Source organism: Astyanax mexicanus, chromosome 6 (genome assembly GCF_023375975.1).
Source record: "Astyanax mexicanus isolate ESR-SI-001 chromosome 6, AstMex3_surface, whole genome shotgun sequence".
In the NCBI taxonomy this organism is placed as follows: Eukaryota; Metazoa; Chordata; class Actinopteri; order Characiformes; family Acestrorhamphidae; genus Astyanax; species Astyanax mexicanus.
In genome coordinates, this window is record NC_064413.1 from 3,965,773 (window position 1) to 3,991,379 (window position 25,607).

General features: G+C 39.3%; 1 protein-coding gene across 2 annotated transcripts; it reads left to right on the top strand.

The window, feature by feature from the left end:
- The first annotated feature begins 13,813 nt into the window (after nucleotides 1–13,813).
- Nucleotides 13,814–25,069, top strand: si:dkey-56f14.7 (engulfment and cell motility protein 1). Of its 2 annotated transcripts, none has more exons than XM_049480181.1 (7): nucleotides 13,814–14,460; nucleotides 16,743–16,879; nucleotides 17,855–17,967; nucleotides 18,379–18,486; nucleotides 19,141–19,220; nucleotides 20,915–20,992; nucleotides 22,497–25,069. In XM_049480181.1, the coding sequence occupies exons 2-7, from the start codon at nucleotides 16,842–16,844 to the stop codon at nucleotides 22,716–22,718; spliced, it is 639 nt and encodes a 212-aa protein (XP_049336138.1). In that variant the 5' UTR covers nucleotides 13,814–14,460; nucleotides 16,743–16,841; the 3' UTR covers nucleotides 22,719–25,069. The 2 variants fall into 2 exon arrangements, with proteins under 2 accessions (XP_049336138.1, XP_022523699.2); XM_022667978.2 differs by having other exon boundaries at nucleotides 13,851–14,460; nucleotides 19,138–19,220.
- The last annotated feature ends 538 nt before the right edge of the window (nucleotides 25,070–25,607 follow it).

Sequence of the window (25,607 nt, forward strand, 5' to 3'; positions counted from 1 at the left end):
TTGTGTAGCTACTTCATTTTAGTCCTCTATTTATTTATTTGTGTTAAATTTTATTATCATTCTAAATATTATATTATTATTATATTATAAATATAATATTATTTATATTTTATTGCTTTATATATTGTTGTTTAATGTTTTTTTAATGCTTTTACAATTACATAGTGATTGTTTTGTTTATGAAGTTCTTTAATTGAACTAATCTGATTAAACAATTTATTTTAATTATTATTTTTGTCAATGTATTACTGAGTGGAAATAAAGGAGGTTAATTGATTGATTGATTAATTGATTGGTATATTTTATGTATTCATATATACACACCAATATATTAATTTACAGGGCATATATCTCGAACAATCTGCCTTTTTTCTTCTTCTAAATTTGACCTAGCCAATTTGGAAAATTAATATATGTAAATAAATAAATATACGTTTGAAAATGTTTGAAAATACATTACAATAAAAAAAAAAATTGCCATACATTTTAAAATTATATATATATATATATATTTAGTTGGGTATACATATATATTAGATGTTTTTTTGCAACATGTGACATCATATGTCAAAATAATTATTTGTTTTGTTTACAGAGAATGTTAACTTAGTACTTACATATATTTATCTAAAAGATAAATATATGTAACATGCATTTACACAAAAACTTGATCAAGTTTTCTTTTCTTTTTGATTTTTTTGACATTGTAAATTTAATATTGAGGACTATATTAAAGCTTAATAAATTAAAAACACACTTTTTGTTTACATTTAGTAAGCAAAAAGTGTAAAACAAAGCAAAATATTTTTTACACTAGATTTTTTTTAAGTACCACGTTTAGCCAGGGTTACCATGCACTGCTTAACTGCATTTCTATTGTGGTCCACATGGGGGCACTCTTGAACTGTGAATGTTTTTGTACTTGTTTCACTTACTTTCAGTAATTCAGTTCAATATATTATATATTTTATAATATATTATATAGATGTTTTACACACAGAGTGATCTATTTAAAGCGTTTATTTATTTCATTGTTGATGATTATGAAGCTTACAGCCAATGAAAACCCATAAATCACTGTCTCATAAAATTAGAATATTATATAAGACCAATTGGTGTTTTTTGCAGTGTGGGCAGTGTGCCAAGTCCTGCTGGAAAATGAAATTTTAAATTGATGAATGCTAATCTAATTTTTGCGATGCACCAGTACATTGTCAAACAGCAGCTTTATGTAAAGATATGATACCATTTCAGTGGATACCTAAATATCATTATGTTGCGATTAATACATGGAAGAAGTGAGTTGAGGCGACTTATCTTGTTCCTATGCCTTAAAAAGTCGTGGGCACGTGGGAATAAAACATATATAATTACATCCTCTCCATATAAGTCGTCCCCACAACTTAATTATCTCATTCCCATGCCTTAAAAAGTCATGGCCACACATTATTTTTTTTTTCTATTTTTTTTTATGATGTCACCTTAGAGGCTCCATAGGAGATTGGAGCACTGATTGAATTAATTTATTGTTAACAGTTTAACAACAATTTAACATCGATTCAATGATTGATTGCTATCTGGGCTTGGACCGTTGCCAAATTTATCTCTGTAAATAGACAACACATTTAACACATACCGATCTTTTTTTTTTATTATTCGTTGCCAATCTAACAACGAAAACATAAAACAATATAAATTATTCCAGTATGAAAAAATATCCTATAATTTAATTTGAACATTTTGTGATCCAGTGTGACCCATATTTCTTCGCTTAAGGTTTTAAAGGTCTGGCCAGAATTCAGCAGTAAAGGTAATCTACAGACTGGGACCAGAGGAACCAGTTACAGGAGAAGAGAAGTGCTGGTTTATGTAAACTGTGTTTCCAGGTTTGATGAGAAGGTCAGTGTGGACGGTGAGGAGCTCCAGAAATAGGCTGCAGGGTGAGGTGAGCAGGTGTGCTCCTCAGATGTCGGGGCAAAGTCCAGGTAAGACAGTAGCAGGACAGTACACACACCCAGCACACTGTTTCATTAAAAACAAAAGCACCTATAAAAAAGACTCAGTGGATGATTTCACTTTTTTATTGGTTTTATTAATGAAATTGTAACAAGGAGGAGGAGGCCGGATGCAAATGCAAGTCATATTTATTTTTAGACATAACAAAAAAGCAAACCAAAAACTGAGACAAAGAAAACACTTAAAGTAAACACTTAAAGACTATAAAACAAAAGATAAAGTAGGTCTTGAGAAGCAAGGAACAAAACACTATAAAGATAACAAACCAGAACTGTAGACCAAAATAACAAACACACGGGACAAGGTCAAACAAAAAGCGCGACAGAGAACAAAGGATAACATGAGGTATATATACACACAGGCACACACTAGGGACACCTGTGGAGGTAATAAGCGGGCGGAGTTACAAATGAGACACAAGGTGACAACACTAATGGCTTAGGCAGGGCTAGGGCGGGGCTAGGGCGGAGACAGAACAATAACAAAACAATGCCATGTGCTCAAAAAAGCACATGGCTGGAAACACAAGACAGGAAAACAGGGCAGGAGCACAGAAAACCAAAAGAGGGAAAAACACAGGACAGACATGGGCTGAGGTGTAACAGAAATCATTAATTAAATAATTATTTTGACTTTTTGACAGAAATGTACAAAATAATATTGTAAAGTAAAAATAGATTTCTGCAAAGTAGAATCAATTAAATAAACATACATCATTTAAAATAAGCATAATTACATCAATAAGTAAATTTACCCCTTTCATATTGACCGACCTTATTTAACATAGATCATTGCAGTTGCTGCAGGAAAACTCACAATTAGTGAAGTTGATATCGGTGCTGTCCAATGAAAAACAAGTATCTCCAAAACATCTTCAAAACTTTACAGGAAAGAGAGAAATCCTTCTAAACTTTCAAAGGATATAAATGTAAAAATAGTTTATTTTTTAGATTATTTTTAAGTATTTCTGTTGGTCTGTTAATCAAGACATTTTTTTGTGTTCAAATTATGTAGTAAACAAAAAATCGACAAAAATAGAGATACTTGTTTTTTATTGGACGGCAACGATATAAACTGAGTGCAGTGAATCTGTCTGAAGTGATTATATTATAAAGACACTAGTCTTGAAGCTTCACTTTAGGCACATTGGACACTGTAATAAACAATTTCTCATTGTTTTTAAAGGAAATCTCTACATTTCAGAAACTTTCTGGGGACTGCCTCTGCTAACACAGATTTGACCAGTTATTTGGACATTTATGGCTTTTTTTTAAGAAAAAAATAATCATAATTGAAAAAGAATATATATGTTGTGTGACTTAGTGCTCAGTTACTTAAAGAAACTACTTCAGAAAAGACTTTTGATTGTGCTCCTAAAAAAAAATCACAACCCAAATCTGCTTTTGTTTAATAGGTTTATCAGTATTTTTGGCTACAAATATACCATCAAGACAAAGATGATGATAGATTAAAAATGTCTCTGAACATCCCCTGGAGTTCAGTTAAATTTAAGAAACAGTAGTAATATGGCATGTGTGTAAATCAGCTTGTTGGTGCACGTCTTGCTGTCGCATCTGTGACCAAGACAGCAAGTCTCTGTGATGCATCAAGAGCCACGGTATCCAGGGTAATGTCAGCGAGATACCACCAAGAAGGACCAACCACATCCAACAGGATTAACTGTGGACGCTGTAAGAGGAAGCTGTCTGAAAGGGATGTTCGGGTGATAACCCGGATTGTATCCAATAAAAAACATAAAACTCTCCTGTTTCCACCAGAACTGTCCGTCGGGACAATAAATTATTGTGGTCTAAAACCTGGTGTTTCAGTTTAATTGTCCAACCCCTGTATATATATATTTCTATAGACACTAATAACCTCTAGAAACTCTAGAAACTGGATTTAGAAACCCCCACACAGATGGCTTACAGTCCTGTAGTTTTACAGTAAGTTAAACTGTGAAAGCTGATGCTCAGTTTGAGACTGAAACATTCTTTTAAATCCACTCCCGATGATAAATAATAAATCTATTCTTTTAGAGGTAAAGAAAAGAGCATTGTCCTACTTACAGCATCTTCAAATAAAACTCTACATTAAAGACACTGTCAGAGAGACAGACAGGCGGGGAGTCTTCGTGACACTCCCTGCTGACATCCCTTTAAGTACAGAGCACCAGAACTAAAAGGATAGTTTGAAACTCGTCCCGAATAAAAAGGGCTAGCTTTAATCAGATTCCTCTGCCTGGCATTCAGAGGAGCCGAGGGACTAGTCGGAGACGCATGTGCACACAGTGACCAGAAGTAATGGAACTTATGTAACTCCAAGATGGGATGAGGAAGAAAAGCATGCTGTAGTCAGTCGCTCAACAGCCAACGAATTCCCCTGAGATCTCCCCCGTTTTCTGACCTGATGCGGAAAGAAAGCTTTTAGAGGTTGCAAAACTCTTTTGCTTTACACCAGATCTGACTGTAATATTACTGACGTGTACGGCCTGCACTCATCTTCGATTCAAGTGATTTTAAATAATGAAATAGTGATCTTCCCCTTATAACTCACTGAAAGCATGAAATATCATTTTTAAAATTAGACAAGTGATTCTTTAAGAAATTATCACATACAATGGTGAAAGTTAAAAGTTGGTAAACCCTTTAGAATTTTCCATATTTCTGCAGAAATATGACCTAAAACATCATTAGATTTTTAGACCTAAAAATTTAAGTCCTAAAATAGATAAAGAACCCCTGTTTGAAGAAATAAGATTAAATTAAATTATTTATTAAGAAAATTGATCTAATATTACATATTGGTGGTGCACTTTACCTGGTGTGACACCCCTCTTTTGCAGCGATAAGAAACTGGCTTGGAAGAATTTTAGCCCATTCCTCCGTACAAAACAGCTTCAACTCCAGGGATGTTGGTGGCTTTCCTCACATTAACTGCTTATACTTCAGGTCCTTCCACAACATATCCATTGGATTAAGGCCAGGTCCAAAACAGGTGATGCTACCACCACCATGTTTTACAGATGGGAAATGGTTATTGTGCTGGAATGCAGCGTTTTACCCTTCTTTCCCGCCGTCCTCCATTTTATTAGTATTTTTCCCATTTTTTTTCTCCACAGTTCTCGTGAGGTTAGTGCCAACAGATTTGGATACTCCCTTATTGTGACATGACAATATAGAAAATAGAATAGAACCACCATGGCCCCACCACTCATTCTGCCCTTTCCACTAAATCAGTTGAATCTCATGAATATCATTTCAGTCTGCTGGTTGAGAACCTCAGGTGGTACATTGCAGGATTAGGCAGCAGACTTTGTCTGAAGGAGGAATCTGTGGCATGTCAGAGTGGATCCGTGGCATGTCAGAGTGGATCCGTGGCAAGTCAGCAGATCATTTACTAGTTTTTCGAACATTCCTGGAATTTGTAAAGTTCTGTCAGATTTTTTGTTATAGGACCTTCTCTCAGTTTGATCCAGGCAGGACAACATTCCTTGGCTTTGCGTATTGATGAGTCTTGGGTGCCTAACATCAGTCGGCAGTTTGTGGTTGATTACCGTGCAGGAGGTATCGATTGCTCATTTTTGAAACAGTGCAAGGACACAGCGCTGCATTAGGCATTGGGCTCCGGTCCTTGAAGGATTCTCTCTGGCAGCTCCTTGTAAAATTACTGAATAATTGAACAAAAATCCACAAAATCTTAACGAGACATGAGACATTCAGGCCCCAGGGGAGCTGAAGAGTCAAAGCATGAAATGAATATTTCTGTCAGGGGTTGACCCAGGCAGAGAGACGAGGAGGCGGATGTAAACACAGGTAGGGCGAAATTTATTAAATAAATATAAACAAAAACAAGTAAACAAGAAACAAAGAAAAACAAGAAACAGAGGCTATAAAACTAGACAGGTTGAACTTAAACAGGGCAAGGGAATAAACTAGGGAAAACACAGGGAACTAGAAAATAAAATAAACAGGAAGATAAATATATACTACAAACAAATAGGGAGGCTGACAAAACAAACGAGGAAAACAATAAGGAACTAAACTAGATAGATAATAACTAACAAACAAAGCAGGAGTAGATAAACAAAGAAATAAACTAGGAACTGAATAATTACAAAACTAAACAAGGCAGAGATGTATAAATATAGGGAACTAGAAACAAACAGAGATAAACACTAAACAAGGACCTAGGGCAATGACTAAAGAAACACAGAGAGAGACAGAAACGCAGAGAGACAGACAACGGGGGACAGTGCAAAGACCGACAGAGGACAAGTAACAGAGGAAGTCTTTTTAACATAACAGGAAACACACTGGGAGTGGAAACACCTGGGGAAGGGGTGGAGCTACAGATGAGACATGAGGTAATGGAAAATCACAGGCAGAACACAGGGGCACGGGTCACGTGGGACAACACAGGCACGAGGACAGACAGGAAACAGGGCCAGGCGTGACAGAAACCTCCCCCTAAACGCGCAGCTCCCGAGGCGCGTAAAAACAAACCCCGGGGGCTGGCGGCAGGGAGAGGCCGGGGAAAACAGGAGACCGAACGGGAGACTGGACAGGGAACTGGACAGGAGATGGAGACAGGACAGGGGACAGAGACTGGACAGGGGACGGAGACAGGACAGGGGACAGAGACTGGACAGGGGACAGAGACTGGACGGGGAACTGGACAGGTGACGGAGACTGGACGGGGAACTGGACAGGTGACGGAGACTGGACGGGGAACTGGACAGGTGACGGAGACTGGACGGGGAACTGGACAGGTGACGGAGACTGGACATGAGACAGAGACTGGACGGGACCGGACATGGGAACAGGGACAAGAACATTGACGGGGACGGAAACAAACACAGTAACAGGGACAGGAACAGAGAAACCACCGGGGACAGGAACTGGAACGATCACAGATACAGGGACCAGGACAGGGAGAGACAGGGGGACCAAAAACACAGGTGGGTGCCCAGGACTGGCAAAAGTCTGTGGGGACAGCCTGGGCACATAACTAGGGGCATAGTCAGGAGGCCTAGGAGCAGGCCTGGAAATACGGGGCCTGGGCCCAAACATAGTTCTGGGAGCTGCTGGAGCTGGAGCAGCTGGGACTGCTGTTGCTGGAGCTGGAGCAGCTGGGACTGCTGTTGCTGGAGCAGCTGGGACTGCTGGGGCTTGAGCTGGAGCAGCTGGGACTGCTGGTGCTTGAGCTGGAGCAGCTGGGACTGCTGGTGCTTGAGCTGGAGCAGCTGGGACTGCTGGTGCTTGAGCTGGAGCAGCTGGGACTGCTGGTGCTTGAGCTGGAGCAGCTGGGACTGCTGGTGCTTGAGCTGGAGCAGCTGGGACTGCTGGTGCTTGAACTGGAGCAGCTGGGACTGCTGGTGCTTGAACTGGAGCAGCTGGGACTGCTGGTGCTTGAACTGGAGCAGCTGGGACTGCTGGTGCTTGAACTGGAGCAGCTGGGACTGCTGGTGCTTGGGAGAGCGGCGCGGCCGCCGCTGAAATCTCGGAGAGCGGCGCTGCCGCCGCTGCAGTCTGTGAGCGCGGCGCGGCCGCCGCTGAAGTCTCGGGGAGCGGCGCGGCCGCCGCTGAAATCTCGGGGAGCGGCGCGGCCGCCGCTGAAATCCCGGAGAGCAGCGCTGCCGCCGCTGCAGTCTGTGAGAGAGGCGTGGCCGCCGCTAAAGTCTCGGAGAGCGGCGCGGCCGCCGCTTGTATCAAGGGGTGCAGCGTTTCAGACGCGTGCTTCACGGGGCGTGGCAAGAAGAGATCTGACGCTGCAGCACTGGAGCCCGAAGCTGCGGTCGAAGTGAAAACCCGGACTGGAGTCCTACTCTCTCGTGCAGCGTCAGGTGTGAGTAGCGCGGGGAGCGCTGGTTCGCCGGTGAAAGCTGGCGCGGGGAAAGTCTTTGACCGCGGCTGGCTCGCCGCGCAGGGGGTCTCGGAGCGCGGTTCTGCTGCCACCGTGGAAGGAAGTAGCGGCAGGCGGGCTGGTGCAGGAGGATAGTCCTCTTCCTCCTCGCTGGACGCAGGTGTGAGGAGATCGGAGTAGTCCCAGAGAAAGGACTCCTCACAGCCTGCATCCAAGTCACCCCCGTCCTCCTCGGGGCGAGGACCGAGGCCGACAGCACACACCCCCAGCGCCCCCCCAAAATTTACCCCGCTCCGGAGGGAGTCCTCCCGCGCCTTGCGGGCTTTTCGGGCCTGTTTCCTCCGAGACTTTTTCCCCTTATGAGTCTCGGTGGGCACCGCTGAAGCTGGGCTGACGGGCTCCAACCCGAGGAAAGGCGCTGGGAGCGGTTCATCTCCTCGGATTTGCTCGGCGAGGAGGCGGAGAAACTCCAGGTCCGCCTTCCGAGCAGCATGCCACTGGTTTACATCCATTGTGGTCGGTCTTTTTGTCAGGGGTTGACCCAGGCAGAGAGACGAGGAGGCGGATGTAAACACAGGTAGGGCGAAATTTATTAAATAAATATAAACAAAAACAAGTAAACAAGAAACAAAGAAAAACAAGAAACAGAGGCTATAAAACTAGACAGGTTGAACTTAAACAGGGCAAGGGAATAAACTAGGGAAAACACAGGGAACTAGAAAATAAAATAAACAGGAAGATAAATATATACTACAAACAAATAGGGAGGCTGACAAAACAAACGAGGAAAACAATAAGGAACTAAACTAGATAGATAATAACTAACAAACAAAGCAGGAGTAGATAAACAAAGAAATAAACTAGGAACTGAATAATTACAAAACTAAACAAGGCAGAGATGTATAAATATAGGGAACTAGAAACAAACAGAGATAAACACTAAACAAGGACCTAGGGCAATGACTAAAGAAACACAGAGAGAGACAGAAACGCAGAGAGACAGACAACGGGGGACAGTGCAAAGACCGACAGAGGACAAGTAACAGAGGAAGTCTTTTTAACATAACAGGAAACACACTGGGAGTGGAAACACCTGGGGAAGGGGTGGAGCTACAGATGAGACATGAGGTAATGGAAAATCACAGGCAGAACACAGGGGCACGGGTCACGTGGGACAACACAGGCACGAGGACAGACAGGAAACAGGGCCAGGCGTGACAATTTCACTGAGTTCTGAGATCAGTATGCATTAACACCATCACCACAGAGAGACTGGCGAGAGGACAAATTCAGGAATAAAAGAGATAAATTTGAGAAAAGGATCATTTCTTTGAAGAGTTTCCATTTGTCTCTTTGAGCAGCAGAGTTTCATGCGATGGTAGCACCAAAAAGTCAGGTTTATAAAAAATCATCATGATAAAAGAAATCATAATCATCATATTTACAATAAAAATATGTAAAGCTTGTTAAAAGATATACAAAGCAATACAAAAAAAAAACATATTTGCTTGAGAAAATAAAAATAATTTTGTATTGTTCAGGGACTTTATATTTCCAGTTGGGCCCCATAAACACTTTAAGCATGAAAGCTTAAAAGATTTTGATGTCTGGAATCATATATTTCTATGAGCCATTCGGATGCTCCCTTTTTGTGATGTCACATTTAAAAAATTTGCATAGAACCACCATGGCACCACCTTTCACTCGTCAACCCCCACAAGAAACCCTCCCTCTAGATCAGTAAAGAAGAAACATCATTTCGGTCTGCTGTTTGAAAACCTCAGACAGTACACAACAGGACCAGCCAGTAGACTTTGTCTGAGGGAGGAATCTGTACCTACTATCCGTGGCAAATTAGCAGATTTAAAGAAGATGTAAGAACTTTTAAGTAATGTGTTTTGTGTTTCTATCACAGTGAAGCATAAACTAGCTTGTTTGCTTGGCGTAAACATGGGGCGTGGCCAGCAACAGCTTAGCATTTGCATAAAAGTGACAGAGCCCTTAAACGGCTCATTATGAAAGGCAAATTTGAAACTGGTAAGAATAGAGCTGGTGAGATCTTTAATCTTTATGGGAAAGTGGTTTTGTGAAAAGAACTTAATAGACATATTTTAACACTGTTTCTTCAATAGATGGTGTCTGCTATTAAATAAATTAAAGAATAATTTTTTTAAGACATTACATTTCTCAGAGAGCATCGGACAAGACTCGCGAGATGAATCTCCACGTCCCTTTGATGTCCACTCTTCCTATGAAACTCTCTCCGTGAATAGATACAGCGGCCTTGGCCGTCACGCTCGTTCTGTCCTGCTGATGTCACCGCTCGTGCATAATTCATGCTGAGAATTGCATCTTCAGTCATGCACACACGAGCACGGAAAACTGCAGCACAGCTCAGCTATGATTTGGTGCTTTAAGCACATCACTTGCTTAATCCTGCATCGCCGGAGGCCTTGAGGCTTCAGTGGTTTCATTGATTTTCAAGGCTTTATAGTAGATGTACAGATTAGATTAGGTGAACTTTGCAGTGAGAATTTGATTGCATCCTTTTTTATTAAAGCATCAGTCAGGTCAGGTTTAGTTCCACTGATCTACAGCCCAGTGCTGGGGGACTTTTTTTTTGTCTCTATAGACTCAACTATATTGAGTTAAGTGAATACTTGAGGCAACATTTACATTCAAACAAATATATTTGAGTTAAATCAACTTATATAAATCTTGAGTTGAGTCTGTTGCCATTAACAGCTTCTTTTCCATTGGCTTCTGTCACAATCTATTTGCATACTGGGCGTGTCCAACAGTTTCTGACTAACACTCACCATCAGTGTGTAGTGATTCCCCCCTGGGCTACCTTACAAATGAATCAACTTCCTCTTTAGTTGTAAAAACTTGATGTTTGTTTTAATTTATGCTAACTCAAGTTTTCGTTCCCCTTTACTTAAATAAAATTTAGCAAAAAGTCTGCTGTAAAAAAAGTTAAGTTGGATGTTTAGTTTTAGTTTAGTTCATAAAAATTCCACTCACACTTATTTTACAGGTACACTGTTAACCCATAATTAGTTTGAACTCAAATGAATTAAGTCTGTTTTTACATAAAATTGACATTTTCTAAACATTACTCAACTATTTTGAGTTAGCTGAACATATATATATATATTTAAATGGCACAAATATATATTTAAACAGAGGTGTTAAGTTGAGTTGAGCCAACTTATAATGACTTATAATGAGTTTATTCTGTCGCCATTCACTGTAAACCCTAATAAGTTAAGTCTACTCAAATAATTTGCATTAATTTGTTGCCTCAAATGAATTCATTTTTCAAAACTCTTTTTTTTTTTTTTTTTAGTTTCAGTGGAGTTGGACAAACGTTCATCTTTAAGTTCAACAGAAAACCACAAGTACTTGATGCTTAAAATGTGATGTCAGTGATAGGGGGATTACAGCAGAATGGGTGGGATTGTCATCCTAGCTAAAAAAAAAAAAAGAAAGCAGAGAAAAGCGGGATAAAATGGAGAAAAAAAACCCTACAATGTAGAAAATAAATTAGCATAATAAAAAAACATTGAATGGGAAGGTGTGTCTAAACTTTTGACTTGTGCTATATGTTTCTGTCCATCTCCGCACACAGACTAATCGGCCTTTACTTGTCTGATCAGCTGCAGTAGTTTTTTGCAGAAGTGCGGAGGTGTGAAAGGGTGTGAAAATGCCAGAGTAAAGATGTTCTGACAGCTCTGTATGTAGCTGGCGTGTTTTTGCAGACCCGCCTCCCTGAGGGCAGACGTCTTGATTTACCATAAACAGACGAATCAGAATGTACACACCCTATATATATATATATATATCAACATATACAGGTGTTGGACGATGAAACTGAAACAACTGGTATTAGAGCACAATAATTGATTGTGGTGACGGACAGTTCTGGTGGAAACAGGAGAGTTGAGGTGCACATTGAATTCTGCCGTGATTTGATCAGCCGTGATTTTATGTTTTTTTGGATACAATCCGGGTTAGCACCCGAACATCCCTTTCAGACAGCTTCCTCTTACAGCATCCACAGTTAATCCTGTTGGATGTGGTTGGTCGTTCTTGGTGGTATGCTGACATTACCCTGGATAGCGTGGCTCTTGATGCATCACAAAGACGTGCACCAACAATTTGTCCTCTTTTGAACTCTGGTATGTCATCCATAATGTTGTGTGCATTGCCATATTTTGAGCAGAACTGTGCTCTTACCCTGCTAATTGAATATTCACACTCTGCCCTTACTGGTGCAATAATGTGCAATTAATGAAGATTGGCCACCAGGCTGCTCCAATTTAGCCATGAAACCTAAAATCCCACACTAAAATGACAGGTGTTTCAGTTTCATTGTCCAACCCCTGTAAATGAGCTGATCAATGTTGTGACTATGGGCACTGTCTCAAATCAGCTCATATCCCCTGCTTAGTGCACTATTTACTATATAACAGTATACAAATCATTAAACAGTGACAGCATGTTCAGTAAAAATGAGTCTAATCATTGTGTTGATTCATTTAAATGACTTTAGATAAGACAGAGCATTCACTGTTTGGGCAGAGGTGCTCCTATTTCACTACGCACAAAGTGCAGCACATAGTGTAGAGGATATTAAATATATATTAGAGCCATGCTAAAGTCTAAGATCTTAATACAAGCTACTGTATCTAAGAACTCCAAAAGTGTCTAGATATTTTCCTGCAAAATACAGCTCTGGAAAAAATGAGACCACCTAAAATTGATGAGTTTCTTTGATTTTACCACATTGAAAACCTCTGGAATTTAATCAAGAGGAAGATGGATGATCACAAACCATCAAACCACCAAACTGAACTGCCTGAATTTTTGCACCAGGAGTAAAGGCATTAAGTTATCCAAAAGCAGTGTGTAAGACTGGTGGAGGAGAAAACTCAATATGAACTTGCATTATTTGAGTTGGAGTTTATGAATAAATCTAAACTGATGGGTGTGGTGGTATTGAAGTGAGGTGTGTTCAGGTAAATTTCTATAAGCATGTTTTCTAAGTTTCTATCTTGGCATGGGGAAATACAGGTGCACCACTGACTGATTAAAACCCTGACAACAATCAACTGTCAGCGCTGTGCACGTTGTGTGCGCTTGTTACACACACAAGCAAACAAACATGCTGCAGTGCACAAATCCAGCTTTTACTAAACAATAAACAGAATAAAGAATAAAACAACATTGCTGTTCTCTTAAATGAGCTGCAGTCGTACCTTCACAGTGTGAACGCGCAGGTCACTATCCTCTGCTGTTAAGATACGAACGTGCCAAAGTCAGAGCTCACCTGGCTCTTTAAGTGAAAGGCAACACACCCATGATTAATTGATTAATTTTAAATTAACTTTTGCATGTTTCGAGCCGCACAAGGCATATTTTTTTGCACCCTCGCGATACCAAAGACACACCCTAAATCCAGCTGTGCGGTGCGTAATTGACTTATTGTTATTGATTTATAGGTCACTAACATAGAGCCCAAAGTCTTTAATTTAATCCAGTGGCATCATTTTAGAAAATGGAATTTTTTTTTACATTATTCAGTCTGAAAGTATTTTTTTTGTAACAGATTAAGGTGGTCTACTCTATTCTAGTTGTTTTGTTGCAGAATGCACAAATTCTGCACATTGTCTGAATCCTCCGACAGGTATGGCCTCCCGCGGGGTTCTGTCACGACGTGTAAAGAAGCGTGGGGAGGAAGAGGGACGGTGGATGGGGACGGTGGATGGGGACGGTGGCGGGGGGCGAATGGGGTGGCAGGGTGGACAGCTTGAGTTCCGTCAGACTGGGGTAGAGAGAGCCTCAATCCCAACACCAACCCGGCAGGCCGCCGTGAACCGGTTGCCAGGGCAACGGAATTCTAATGACGGCACCCCTGGCCTTCGCCTTGACGAATACAGAGTGGTGCTGATGCTGCTGTCTCCGGCTGCTGCTTCCTGCGCCGCCGCCTTTTCTTTTTCTCTTCTTTCTTTTTTTGTGTTGTGAATTGGGGTTGAATACGACTGAATGAGCTCTTCTCTCAGACGGACTGACGAGAAGAAAACGCCGCTCTTTACCTCAACCCAGAGAAGGTGGCGTTCTCCACTTGAAGCCAGACCTCTCTCGTTCCTTTCTTTCCTCGCCTTCTCCCCTTCTGCCTCCATCCCTTCCCCCATCCTGCCTGCGCTCTCCTCCCTTCTCGCTGTGTAACCACAGCGAGGCGTTCATTGGCTGGCGCCACAATGGCGGCCGTCCTATCACAGAGCAGTCCTGTGGTTCATATAAACATCAGGCAGGCTGCATGCTTATGAATCAGGACTGTGTCTGGATGCCAGTGAAGAGTCACTCACTCACTCTATCTATCTATCTCTCTCTCTCACTTCATTTCTCTTTCTCCTGCTTCAGACCATCCATCTGCCGCTTCCTCTGCTCTCGCTGACCGTTGCATCGCTCGGTCCATTGGCAGCTCTACCCTCCTCGTTCCCTCTTTAATACATATGTGACTGCTACCACTGAGGGGGGAGGAGGAGGAGGAGGACATGGCTCTGACACTGGCACGTAAGTACAAGACCATCAGCATACACACAATCCATTCAATCCCACCATTACAGCTGGAGACCACTTGTTCTCTGATTGAGTGATTGATTGACCACATTATGACATCTGTTCATCATTGTTATGCACTCCAGACAGATGTGCACTCAATGATTGGGTAAATTATTGAGTAAATGATTGAATTATTCAAGTGAATGAATGAATGATTTCTAGTAATTGGTGGGAACTATCATCACTGGACTGTTTGGTTGTTATCATGCCTTATTTAGCATGACTTGGCAACACAGGCCATAAGATAATTCAGCAAAAGCTAGCTATTTGTACTCAAGAGGTAACATCTAATACAGCTGGACAATATGGCCTTAAAAAAATGAATTTGTGAATTTTTCACAAAAAATCCGATGTTTGATGTGAATCGATTTCTTTCCCATACTAAAAATCAAACTACAGATGACTGAAAATGGTTCAAAACCTTTGTTTAGCTTCCACTTAAATTTTTCCTATGGGGTTCAAGTGAAACCAGAAACTAGCTTGTAGATTAGATGGCAGGTCATATCATTATCAATAGTGAGAACATACTGTAACTTTTAGAAATCTTTCTCCAACCTAGCTTAGATTCAAACTGGCACAGACAAATATATATATATATATATACAGGAAATAAGGCATTTAAAAGCTGTAACACATTTAAACATCGCTGATACTTTCTGAATTATCAGGAATTGTGATCTGTGTGGTGTTCAGACGCTTAGGCTTGACTCATTGAGTGAATCTATTCACAAATCAATGATCAATGATTCAAAACATTTGTTTACAAGCTCATTCGTTGAAATCATGCTCTGATCACAGCCATTTAGACACTGGATTATACTTTGAAACGCGTGTTTCTGACTAAAAACTAAGAAATAAAGCAGTAAACGAGTCAAAGAAAGTTACTGTGATAAAAAAAAATCTTTGAAGGAGCGTTTATAATTGAGTGTTTTCCACAGTTAATCACGGATCCTCACGGAAGAACTTTGTCGCTGCAGTTTTTAGAAACTTTATGCTGATTTGTTGAGGTATTCTAGGATTATTAGGCTGTGAAAATGACATGGTGCGATTTTAGCGTCTCCTCCAGCTATCTAGTAATTCTTTGTGATCTGTGTGGTGTTCAGATGCTTAGGGTTGAGTGTCGAGTTGACTTATTAAGTGAATCTATTCACAAATCAATGATCAATGATTCAAAACATTGTTTACAAGCCCATACGTTGATATCCTGCTCTGACCTCCTGTACACACAGCCATTTAGAAACTGGATTATACTTTGAAACGTGTGTTTCAGACTAAAAACTAAGAAATAAAATCACTCTCCCATACAGCTTCACCTTGTGTAAAGTGCGCTGTATTGTTGAGCGATGCACAGTGACACCATCTGCAGCAAGATGATGCTGCAGCTCTTTGGAGGTGGTCTGTAGATTGCCCTTGACTGTTCTCACCATTCTTCTTCTCTGCCTTTCTGATATTTTTCTTGGCCTGCCACTTCTGGGCTTAACAAGAACTGTCCCTGTGGTCTTCCATTTCCTTACTATGTTCCTCACAGTGGAAACTTACAGGTTAAATCTCTGAGACAACTTTTTGTATCCTTCCCCTGAACAACTATGTTGAACAATCTTTGTTTTTAGATCATTTGAGAGTTGAGAGTTCTGATGAGCCCACGATGCCACTCTTCAGAGGAGATTCAAATAGGAGAACTACTTGCAATTGGCCACCTTAAATACCTTTTCTCATGATTGGATACACCTGGCTATGAAGTTCAAAGCTCAATGAGGTTACCAAACCAATTTTTGTGCTTCAGTAAGTCAGTAAAAAGTGGTTAGGAGGATTCAAATCAATGAAATGATAAGGGTGCCCATACTTTTGCACTGGTCAAATTTTGGTTTAATGCATATTGCACATTTTCTGTTAGTACAATAAACCTCATTTCAATCCTGAAATATTACTGTGTCCATCAGTTATTAGATATATCAAACTGAAATGGCTGTTGCAAACACCCAAATATTTAGAACTAAAATGATTAAGATTAATAGGGGTGCACAAACTTTTTCATATGACTGTAAATAGAAATAGAAGAAAGATAACTAACTAACAATATTCTTTTAGCGAGTTACTGTTTTTTGTGAATGCCTTTGAGAGGCAGATGGCAAGTGTCCCCACATCATAGTGTCCCCATCACCTTCTGACACCAAAACTATGCTCTTGGAACTACTGAACTGAACTGAAATGCTCTTTATTTCATCTTTGTGCAGATGCTGATGCTGTAGAGACAGCTGCTCATCCAGGCTGCAGCATTAAGGTTTAAAACTGTGGACAGAGATCCTATAAACGCTCTTATACCGAAGGTGGAGATGATGACCCAGGACGAGTTAAAATCACGGCCAATGCAGTAAGAGAATTCTTTCTATTTTAGCTCACAAGAGGTGTTCTTTCAAGAACCATTTCATGTTGAATGCATATAAAATATTACCATTTTTAGTGCATCTCAAAAAAATAGAATATCATTAAAAAGTTACTTTATTTCAATAATTCAGTTCAAAATGTGAAACTTATATATTATATCGATGTATTAAACACACAGAGTGATCTATTTTAAGCGTTTATTTATTTTATTGTTGATGATTATGTCTTACAGCCAATGAATAAAAACCCAAAAATCAGTGTCTTAGAAAATTTTAATATTAAATAAGACCAACTGGTACTTTTGGCAGTGTGGGCAGTGTGCCAATTCCTGCTGGAAAATGAAATCTGCATTTAGAAACCTTGGATTTGATAAAACACAGTGGATCAACACCAGCAGATGACAGACACGACTCCCCAAACCATCACTGATCATCAGTAAATTTTACATTTCATTTGTAAATCAAGGGAGCAGAGTCTGGAGGAAGAGTGGAGAGACACACAGTCCAAACTGCTCGGGGTCTAGTGTGAAGTTTCCACCAATCAGTGATGGTTTGGATAAAGAGACATGTCTGACATCTGCTGGTGTTGATCCACTGTGTTTTATTATCAAGTCTAATGTCAGTGCAGTTTTGTTTTCCCACAAAATCTTACAGCACTTCATATCTTACAGCTTCCCTCTGCTGCTGACAACTTTTATGGAGATGCGGTTTTCATTTTCCAGCAGGATTTGGCACACTGCCCACAGTACTGCCAAAAGCACCAATTGGTCTTATATAATATTCAAATTTTCTGAGACACAGAATTTTGGGGTTTTCATTGGCTGTAAGCCATAATCATCAACAATAAAATAAATAAATGCTTAAAATAGATCACTCTGTGTGTTTTATACATCTATATAATATAAATTAAATTACATATTTGATTTGGTGAACTGTTTTTGGTGTTTATGGCTATGCTGTAGGGAGCTGCGAGAGAAGCTGCAGCCGGAGGTGGCTGAGCTGATTAAACAGCAGAGACTGAACCGGCTGTGTGAAGGCACCTGCTTCAGAAAGATCAGCACCCGCCGCAGACAAGGTAAGACCACCTGCCATCCATCAAATTACTTTACATACAGCGGCTTGCAAAAGTATTCATACCCCTTAAACTTTTTTTCACATTTTCTCAGCTTACAACCACAAATTAAATGTATTTTATTGAGATTTTAAAAGAGATGGACCAACGCAAAGTAGCACATACATGAAATGGAATGATTATTCCAAATGATTTAACCTGTGATGCTCTCCACCAGTCTTACACACTGCTTTTGGGTGGCCTTATGCCTTACACTCCTGGTGCAGAAATTCAAGCAGTTCAGCTTAGTTGGTTTGATGGTTTGTGATCATCCATCTTCCTCTTGATTATATTCCAGAGGTTTTTTAACATGTATAAACTGCATTTACATAATTTTATATGTTATTATACTGTGTCTTTGTCTGTTTCTTTTAGATAAATTTTGGTACTGTCGCCTTTCGCCGAACCACAAAGTGCTGCACTATGGAGATGTAGAGGAGTTCTCACAAGGGCAGATACCCCACGACTCTCTGCAGGAGAAGTGTAAGTCCCTGTGGTTTTATCTGAGTAATTATATATTATATTAGTTGGTGTGCAGTCAAGGTCATGGTTATAGAATTAGACATATATATTATGTACACTGTATGCACTATAAACAATTTGGGGCCTTAGTGATCTATAGACGAGCCGGCAACCACTGTGCAGCTTGATTTAGGGCATTTTAGTTTGTCTTTGCTATTATAAAGACGGGAAAAGTACACCTTGTGCGACTCAAAATATGGAAAAGCCCATCAGCACTATATACATATACATATACATATCCTATACATATCCACAGGCTAGCTCACTTTTGCTATTTAAACAACTCTTTGAAACAGATGTAACATCCTGACCTTGCTAATGCAATCAAACCACAGAAATGTTCCAGAAAGTTGTAGAAAAGTGGCGGAAGTTCCTAAACTTTTTATAGGATGTTTTTCTTAAACTCTTTGAATTAAACCTGAAAGTCTGATATTCACTTCAACTGAATATCATTTAGTTCATATCAAATCCAAAGTGGTGTCATGCAGATCCTTTATTATAAATGTTGTGTCACTGTCCAAATATTTATAGAACAAATTGTACATATAAAATGAAAAAGAACCGGTGTATGCTCATTTGTAACAGTATCTACCTCCTCATGTGTCTCTTCAGTAGCAGTAGCAGATATCAAGGCAGTGATAACGGGAAAGGACTGCCCTCATGTGAAGGAGAAAGGAGCACTAAAGCAAAATAAGGTAAATTAAGCCTTTTAAAACTAAAAAAACACGCACCAAAATTTTACATACTTGTGTTGGACACAGAATTTGCTCTTAAATTAAAAAAAACTTTAAAGGCTAAAATGTGTGGGGGTAATGATGCATTGCAATGAAACAAATTGACAATATGCATCATGGGAACAGCCGATTGCATGTTTGCACTGTGGTATACGAAGGTGCATTTGGCATTGTATATACAGTTAAGTAATATTAAAAAAAAAAGAGCGCAGAGTGGTCCAGCGGACTAAAACACTGCCTCTATGATTGGGAGATCGCTGGTTCGAATCCCAGTCATGCAGCTTGCCGTCAGCTGCCGGAGCCCTGAGAGAGAGAGCACAATTGGTCTTGCTCTCTCTGGGTGGGTACAGTAGATGACGTTCTTTCCCCTCATCACTTCTAGGGTGATGTCGATCAGCACAAGGCTGCATCTGTGAGCTGATGTATCGGAACCAAGTCGGTGCACTTTCCTTCGAATGTTAGCGCTGTGATGCTACTCGGCAATGCTGCATCAGCAGCAGTTTAAAAAGAGGCGGAGACTGACTTCACATGTGCTAGTCTTCACTTGTGATGGAGGATATACAGCTACTGAATATCAGTTAAATGGGTGGGACAATCGACCTAGCTAATTTGGGAGAAAAAAAATTATAGAAGAAAATAAAAAGTAAAATGTGTTCCAAATTTCATGAACAAATTTAATAGTGAATCCAAAATTGAGAACTGAATTGAATCGTGAGCAGAATGCATCATTACACCCCTATTTTTGCAATTCAGTAAAAAAAAAAAATCTTAATTCACATCTGTTTAAATTAGCTTGAGAAAATCAAATCAAATTGAATCGTGAACAGAGTGTATCGTTACCAGAGGTGGAAAAAGTACTGAAAAATTGTAATTAAGTAAAAGTACCTTTACTTTGCTAAAATTCTACTCAAGTAAAAGTAAAAGTACCCATCTAAAAATCTACTCGAGTAAACATTAAAAAGTATTTAATTTAAAATGTACTTTGAGTAAAAGTTACATAGTTACTTTTAATCATTTGATGTAAAAAAAAAAACAAATTATAAATTAAATTGTTTTTAATTAATTATTATTCCACATAATAATTTGGACCTTTCAGGAGTCCAAATTTGAGTAGCGACGTAAATTACTTGTGTAAAAATGTACTTGAATAAAAGTAAAATTACCTATTTTAAAAACTACTTTAAAAATTACAAATTACTCAGAAAATCGACTCAATTATTTGAATTAATAACTTGAATAAATGTAATTTATTACTTTCCACCTCTGATCGTTACACCCCTACTGAAATGCAACCCAACTTTTTTTATAATGATTAATATATTAGCATGTATTTTCCGAAATATTTCTTTATAACCTGTTTTTCCTTAGATGATTCAGATGTACTTTTGCATAGCTTTGTAAATCACAGAGATAAACAGAGACAAGTGCACTGGTTAGTTTTGGCCTTTCTAATGCGACAGTAAAACTTGACTGACCTTCCCAACTTATCCTCCTCTCCTGGGGAGTGACTTTAGAGGGCACACACTATGGTGACAGGGCTGCCATCTGGTGCGGCACAGCACCTGTAGGAGAAGTGCTAATGGGGACAGTGGGAGGAGGCCGAGGTCAGACACAGAAGCCTATCGTGAATTCATTACTGCTCTCTTTCTGTCCAGGAGGTGCCAGAACTGGCTTTCTCAGTCCTGTATGAATCCGACGAATATCTGAATTTCGTTGCTCCTGACAAACATGAGGTAACATCTCTTTCATACGTTTCTCTTTTTACTCTTTTACAACATCTTAAGCTACGTTGCTCAAATCAGATTCATAAATGTAAGTGATCTGTATCTGTAATGTGTAATGTGAACTAATCTCTCCCTGAAACGTCTTACATGCTGCATATTGATACCTGTATAAACGTCTCCTTCTTCACCAACAACAAAATAAAAACTCAGATTAGAGAGATGAGACACTCGTAGCTTTATAAAGGGAAATGTGGAGCATATGATATTTTGCAGGAGTGGAGAAACAGTAAACAGCTGGTCTGAAGTTCATGCTCAGGTCGAGGACGTGAAAAAAGGCTAGGCGGGTTGCTTTTGCTGCACAGCCTTTTATTGGGTGTGCTTTTTTTTCTTTTCAAATTTTTTCCACAATTTACACGGCCAACTACCCAACCCACTCATTAGGACTACCCCTATGACTAGTAATACCCCAACACACTAGGAGGGTGAAGACTAGCACATGCTTCCTCTGATACATGTGAAGTCAGCCACCGCTTCTTCTTTTCGAGCTGCTGCTGATGCAGTATTGCCGAGCACAGCGCTAACGCTCGGAGGAAAGCTCAGCGACTGTGTTCCGATACATCAGCTCACAGACGTTCTGTGCTGTGGACATCACCGTAGGAGTGATGTGGGGAGAGAGCGCCATCTACCCACCCAGGGAGCAGGGCCAATTTTGCTCCCTCTGAGCGCCGGCAGCTTGATGGCGAAGCTGCATGAGCAGGGGTTCGAACCTGCGACCTCCTGCTCATAGTGGCAGCATTTTATACCGCTGGACCACTTGGTGCCCCGGGTGTACTTTTTTTAATTAATATTTTTTAAAGTAATTTTTAATGACCTAAGATGCAGGTCTACTGCTCCTTCAGATTTCTAATGTTTTTACACTGTATAATAATTTAACCCTTGTGTGGTGTTCATATTTTTGTTAACTCGTTTACTTTGTTACTTGTATTTAATTCAGCAAAATTAAGCAATTCTACATTAAAATGCTTTACACATGCTCGCTTCACCTAAACTGCAAGCAATATAAACAGCTTACATGGTTAATATTTGCCCTTTACCTTTCTTATGTTACATTTCTTTCAAAAAGTGCTACTCTTTTTTTATTAGTTTTTTAATAAAATGTAAAAGAAAATGAATTAAACTCAAGATATGAGTAGAAAATTAGTTTAGTTTCAAATTTACAAATGAAGCAATGTTCATTAGCCCTTGGCCAAACATACTGTATGTAATATAAATAGTTGGGGGGGGGGGGGGGGGGTGTACAGTGTGTGTTTATCGAAAATGTGTTTTGATATATGTTTTTCACAAAAAATGAGCCAATGCCAATGAGTTTGAGTTAGAAAAAATATTTTTTTAGTATCATTTGATGAAAAATGAAATCGGGTCCCACAGACCCGAACACCACACAAGGGTTAACCTAATCCTATTCCACCATCATATTTTGCTGTTTCTGATGTGCTGAAATCTCCTCGAACAGTACTGCATCTGGACCGACGGCCTGAATGCACTTTTGGGGAAGGAGATGACGAGCGATCTCACCAAGTCAGACATGGACACTCTGATAACGATGGAGATTAAACTGCGCCTCCTGGACCTCGAGAACATTCAGGTTCCCGAAGCCCCTCCTCCCATCCCCAAGGAGCCAAGTAATTATGAGTTTGTTTACGATTATACTCAACACACCCAACAGCAGACTTGAGAGCAGGCTGCTGTAGGAGACCCTCACATTTCTCTTCATTCTTCAGTGAACTCTGGACAAGCTAGAGAATCTCTATCTCTGGCTTACCTGAAGGATTTAGAAGAGATTTTGGCTCGAACGCCACGACTGAAGCCTTTACTTCTCAATCCTCAATTCCCATGTGTGAATACTGTGTGTTTTTTTTTAATTATATGTTCTGTAAAGTCTCAACTACGTTCTTTTTAAAGGGTTATTCAAGAGTTATTTACTGACGACAGCTGTTCTATACGGAAACATGGTAACTCAAACAGCGATTTTCCACCAAAAGAACTTTTGTTGGTGGAAATGTGCCGAACCAGTTCAAAATTAGGTTCACAAACCAGAACAGTGCCAGTTCCACATCGGTGGAAAAGTGCTAAAAGATGCTCAAATGGTGCTTTGCCTGGTTAAAAGGTTCCTCAGATTGGTGGAAAACCATTAAACATTGGACTTTTAGCACAAGAAAAAAAATACAATTGCTGTTTGTTAAAAATATGGAATGGATTTTGGCTTGAACACAGCGACTGAAGCCTTTACTTCTCAATCCTCAATTCTCATGTGTGACTGCTGTGTGATTGTTTAGATTTTAAAAAATATACATTCTGTAAAATCTCAACAATGTTCTTATAAAACGGTTATTCAAGGGTTATTCAAGAGAAACACGGCCACTTAAAAAGCGCTTTTCCACCAAAAGAGCTCTCAGCGAACCAGCCCACATTTCCACCAGGTTTAGTGAAATCATCATACGTCACCAACAGAGGGCACAAACAAAAAACGCCCACAGATTTCGTTACGGTTTCGCGATGAAGAACCTAGTATTCTTTGGTTCTCGCTGCAGACAAACGTTCCTGGTTCCAGAACCTACTTTTGTTGGTGGAAACGCACCAAACTAGTTCAAAATTAGGTTCGCAAACCAAAACGTCGCCGGTTCCACATCTGTGAAAAAGTGGTATAAGATGCTCAAATGGTGCTTTGCCTGGTTAAAAGGTTCTTCAGATCGGTGGAAAATCATCAATATTGAACTTTTAGCGCCAACAAAAAAAAACTGTCCAATTGCTGTTTGTAAAAAAATAACTTAAAATTTAAAAGTTTTTTTGAGTTTTAAGGCACAAAATTTTCAAAAATTAAGTTTCAACCAACTTTTTCAACAAAGTTGACTTAAAGTTTGGAATTTAAGTTCTGTGAAATGTGTATTGAAAGTTCTGCTGACTTAAAATATAGTTTTGTCAATGACACAGTTTACATTAATCAAATTCATGTAGTCTAGCACAACACTATATTTTTGTTAGGCTATTTTAATTTAGCAGGTGGGAGATGAAAATTGATATATATTACATATTATCATTATTGCCATTATATAATCTTGCAGCAATGCAAATGTGAGCAGCCGGACCCAGTCAGCATATAGTCACTATACAGCTCTAAAAAAAAAAAAAAAAAGAAAAAAAAAATTACGAGTTTCTTTGATTTCACCAAATTGAAAACCTCTGGAATACAATTAAGAGGTTAAGAGTTATCCAAAAGCAGTGTGTAAGAGTGGTGGAGGAGAAAATGATGCCAAGATGCCTGAAAACTGTGATTAAAAAACAGGGTTATTCCACCAAATATTGATTTCTGAACTCTTAAACTTTATGAATATGAACTTGTTTTTTTTTTTTTTGCATTATTTGAGGTCTGAAAGTTCTGCAACTTTTTTTGTTATTTCAGTCATTTCTCATTTTCTGTAAATAAATGCTCTAAATGACGATATTTTATTTGGAATTTGGGAGAAATGTTGTCTGTAGTTTATAGAATAAAACAACAATGTTAATTTTACTCAAACATAAACCTATAAATAGCAAAATCAGAGAAACTGATTCAGAAACTGAAGTGGTCTATTAAATGTTTTCCAGAGCTGTATATCTTTACCTGATAACCAACTGTATAATTTACCAGAACATACCTCACTTACAGACCACCACACACATCAGTGTAGATTTAATTCTAAACTCTAAGTCTATTTCAAAGGCGTGTGCGCAAGGTGTAAAAATAGACCATTTGTCGGAGTGTAAAATAGCAAAGAGCAGGGTGTATGATAGGGCCAAAAAGTTTAATAAAAAAAAGACACAATCCTAGCCTCATTGACACTGAACTGTGTATAATGTGGTTAATACATTAAATGACTTGGTCACCCAGGGTAGTAGAGCAGCTTTGAAGCTGAAAAAAAATTATTAAAACAATTATTTGCACAGCTGCAATTTTCAGTTTTGTTAAACACTATAAAAAAGAATATGTGGTGCAACTCTTTATAATGTTAATGTTGTAATTAAAATTGTTAATATATAATAACAAAAGTTGTTTCTTAATTAATTTCCCCCATCCATCCATCCATTCATCTACCCATCCATCCATCTATCCATATATCCATCCATCTATCTATTATCAATTGCTGAGATCAGGTTGTGAAGGTAGCAGCTCTGGATTCCCAAACTTCCCTTTTCCTGCCATCATCCTTCAAAATCTTACAGCACTTCATGCTTCCCTCTGCTACTGACAACTTTTATGAAGATGAGGATTTCATTTTCCAGCAGGACTTGGCACACTGCCCACACTGTCAAAAGGACCAATTGGTCTTATATAATATTCTAATTTTCTGAGACACTGATTTTGGGTTTTCATTGGCTGTAAACCAAAATCATCCACAGTAAAAGAAATAAATGCTTAAAATAGATCACTGTGTTTTATACATCTATATAATATATGAGTTTCACATTTTGAGCTGAATTACTGAAATAAAGTTACTTTTCAATGATATTCACATTTTTTGAGATGCACCTGTAGGTAGGAGTGTCTAAATAGAGTGGAAAGTGCGATGAGTCAAAGAACAAAGTA